Below are 2,729 nucleotides of genomic sequence, written 5' to 3' on the forward strand. Positions count from 1 at the left end.
TACGCAAGCGCCCATGCTGACCTATATGCCCAGCCCAGACCTCTGGTACAGCTCGGAGCCAGTGTCAGGCTGGGGAGATTTTAATTCCACACCTCTTCCTTGGGGTTGGGGTAAATTTCCCTTCTCTGATGGCTTGGAAAGGTGGCACTGTCCTCCACATTCCTGGAACTAAAGTTGGACAGCTGAAATTTCACCTGCAGATTGAAAACCTGGAACAGGCCATACAAGGAAACCCCCTCTTCCCCAGCCCCTCTAAACCTAGAAGCCAGTGCCATCTACTTGCCCCTTGAGCAGATGGACGGACTGCGGCGCCCCCTCGCTCTTTGTCCCAAGAAAGCGCCTTAGTATTGCTGTGGGGGCATACTCCTTCTCGTGTGTGGGTTAACTAGGAAAAGCAGTCGGGGAAAGCTGGGCGACAGGGGTCAGGCATCAGCAAGAGCAATGCGTTTGATTGTGGTTTTGTTTTCTTTTTTTGATTGAGGTAAAAAAAAAAAAAAAAAAAAAGCTGATCCTGCAACCCTTGGAGACCAGAGTGTCCATGGCCCGCACAGGTTCCGGCCTGGGCTACTTCACATTAGGCTCTTCCGGTACTGGCTGTGTGGCGTGGTCTGTTTGGGGTGCGAGTCGGGGGGCTGCAGGTCCATCTGTCTGTACAGGTCCCTCAGCTCCCTGACCTCCTGCAGCACCCTCTTGGCCTGGCTCCAGTTCGAGGACGCCTCGCCCAGCAGCCTTTCTGTCTCCAGCAGCAGCTGCTCTGACTCGGACTCTGGCGGGGACCGTGGCGGGTCCTTGGCCTTTCGCTTGCAGTCCCCCAGTCCCTGGACCTCTGCCAGCAGCTCCTGAGTCTTCTCCAGTTTCCTGGCCACCAGGTCCTGGATCCGGGACAGCTGCCCGGGGTGGGCTGGGCTGGGGACTGGGGGCTCCTGGGCTTGCGGCTGGAGGGTGCGCGCTGGGGCTGTGTCCCGCTGAGACAGGATCTCTTCCAGGGAGGCACAGCGGCCTTTCTCGGCGGGGGTCAACTTCTTGGGCGCCTGGGGGGTGTAGGTGGCCCCCTTGTCTGGCTTTTGCCAAGGTCGAGAAAGGCCGCTGCTCGTGCGGTCTGCGGAGGGCTGGATCCGGTCCGAGTCTGCTCTGCGCCGCCAGCCCGCCAGCTGGGCCACCGACTTGTCCAGGTCCACGCGAAAGCTCTCGGCACAGGAGGCTGGCTCCTCAGGGGAAGGGTCCTCCTCCTGGATCAGGTCCAAGGTCAGCATCCCATCCGAGGTAGAGGTCGAAGCCTGCGGAGAGAGCGGGGAAACGGTCATCCACAGGATTCCAGGAAGGGCAGCCTGGAGTGAGGCAGGGTGTTGCTCAGGGGAGAGCACCCCTGGCTTTGATCCCCAGTAAAACACACACACACACACACACACACACACACACACACACACACACACGATGCATATTGCGGCCATTTTCCTCCTCAGTGTGGCTTCTCTGAATGAGACCTCTCTACTTTTTTTTTCTCTCGTGGTACTGGGGATTGAACCCAGGGGATTCTGCCTCTGAGGTACGCCACCAACCATATTTTATTTTTATTCCGAAATAGGGTCTTGCTAAGGTGCTGAGGGACTTGCTAAGTTGCTCAGGCTGGCCACGAACCTGCAATCTTCCTGTCTCAGCCTCCCAAGTGCTGGAATTATAGGCATGTGCCACCATACCCGGGTCTATTTTATTTTATTTTATTTTAATTTTTTGTGGTTAGTGGGCATGGAACCCAGGGGGACATTCTACCTCCGAGCTACACCCCCCCAGCCCTATTTTTTTATTCTTTATTTGGAAACCAGGTCTCACTGAGTTGCAAAGGGCCTAAGTAGCTGAGGCTGTCCACAAACCGCGATCCTCCTGTCTCAGCCTCCCAAGTGCTGGGATTATAAGCATGTGCCACCAAGCCCGGCTCTTACATGCGTTATTTTTTGATGGTACTGGGGTTCCTGGAAACCCTTCTACCTCCGGGCTACACTCCCAGACCTATTTTTATACTTTTTTTTTTTTTTGGAAACAGGGTCTCTTAAGCCAGCACGGTTGGCTTTGAACCTGTGCGATGCTCTTGTCTCTGCCTCCCAAGCGCGGGGATTACAAGCGTGCGCCACCACGCCCGGCTCTGACATGTGTTATTTTAACCATCACTCACAGCGACCCTTTGAGGCAGCCATGGTTATAGCCCTATTTTACAGACTTGCAGCGTCCGGGAGCCACACAGAGCCAGGTTCTGCCGGACTCCAAAGCCTCTGTTCCTTCTACTATACCCGACTGCCTCTGTCCCTAGAGACTTAAGGGCTCAGATGAAAGAAGGCACCCACAGCTTTGCATGTTACAGGGGCCAGCTGTGATCCTTTTTCCTCTGAAGGCGCGTGGCACTTAATACTGTCCCATCAGGGCAGCCAGCCACACACACAGCCTCATCCTCTCTTACGGCACTCAACGCTTCTCTGTTTCACTTTCCTGGGGGTCTGGCTCATTTTCCCCAAAAAAGACGCTAAGATTATTGAGAGCAGAGATGTTTACAGTCTTGGCACGTAGAGAATAACTATTTTCTTTTTTTTTTCTCTACTAGAGAATGAACCCAGGGGCATTCTACCTCCGAGCTACACCCCCTGCCCTATTTTTTATTCTTTATTTTGAAACAGGGTCTCCCTGAGTTGCAGAGGGCCTCACTGAGTAGCTGAGGCTGTCCACAAACCGCGATCCTC

General features: G+C 54.6%; 1 protein-coding gene across 1 annotated transcript; it reads right to left on the reverse strand.

Moving 5' to 3' along the window:
* Positions 1-569: 569 nt before the first annotated feature.
* PLEKHO1 (pleckstrin homology domain containing O1) lies at positions 570-1,253 on the reverse strand (the record flags this gene model as incomplete). Its single annotated transcript, XM_080691176.1, has 1 exon — positions 570-1,253. One exon carries the CDS (start codon positions 1,251-1,253, stop codon positions 570-572), a length of 684 nt encoding a protein of 227 aa, XP_080547302.1.
* Positions 1,254-2,729: the final 1,476 nt, after the last annotated feature.

This window comes from Muscardinus avellanarius (assembly GCF_963383645.1).
Source record: "Muscardinus avellanarius genome assembly, chromosome: 3".
Taxonomy (NCBI): Eukaryota; Metazoa; Chordata; class Mammalia; order Rodentia; family Gliridae; genus Muscardinus; species Muscardinus avellanarius.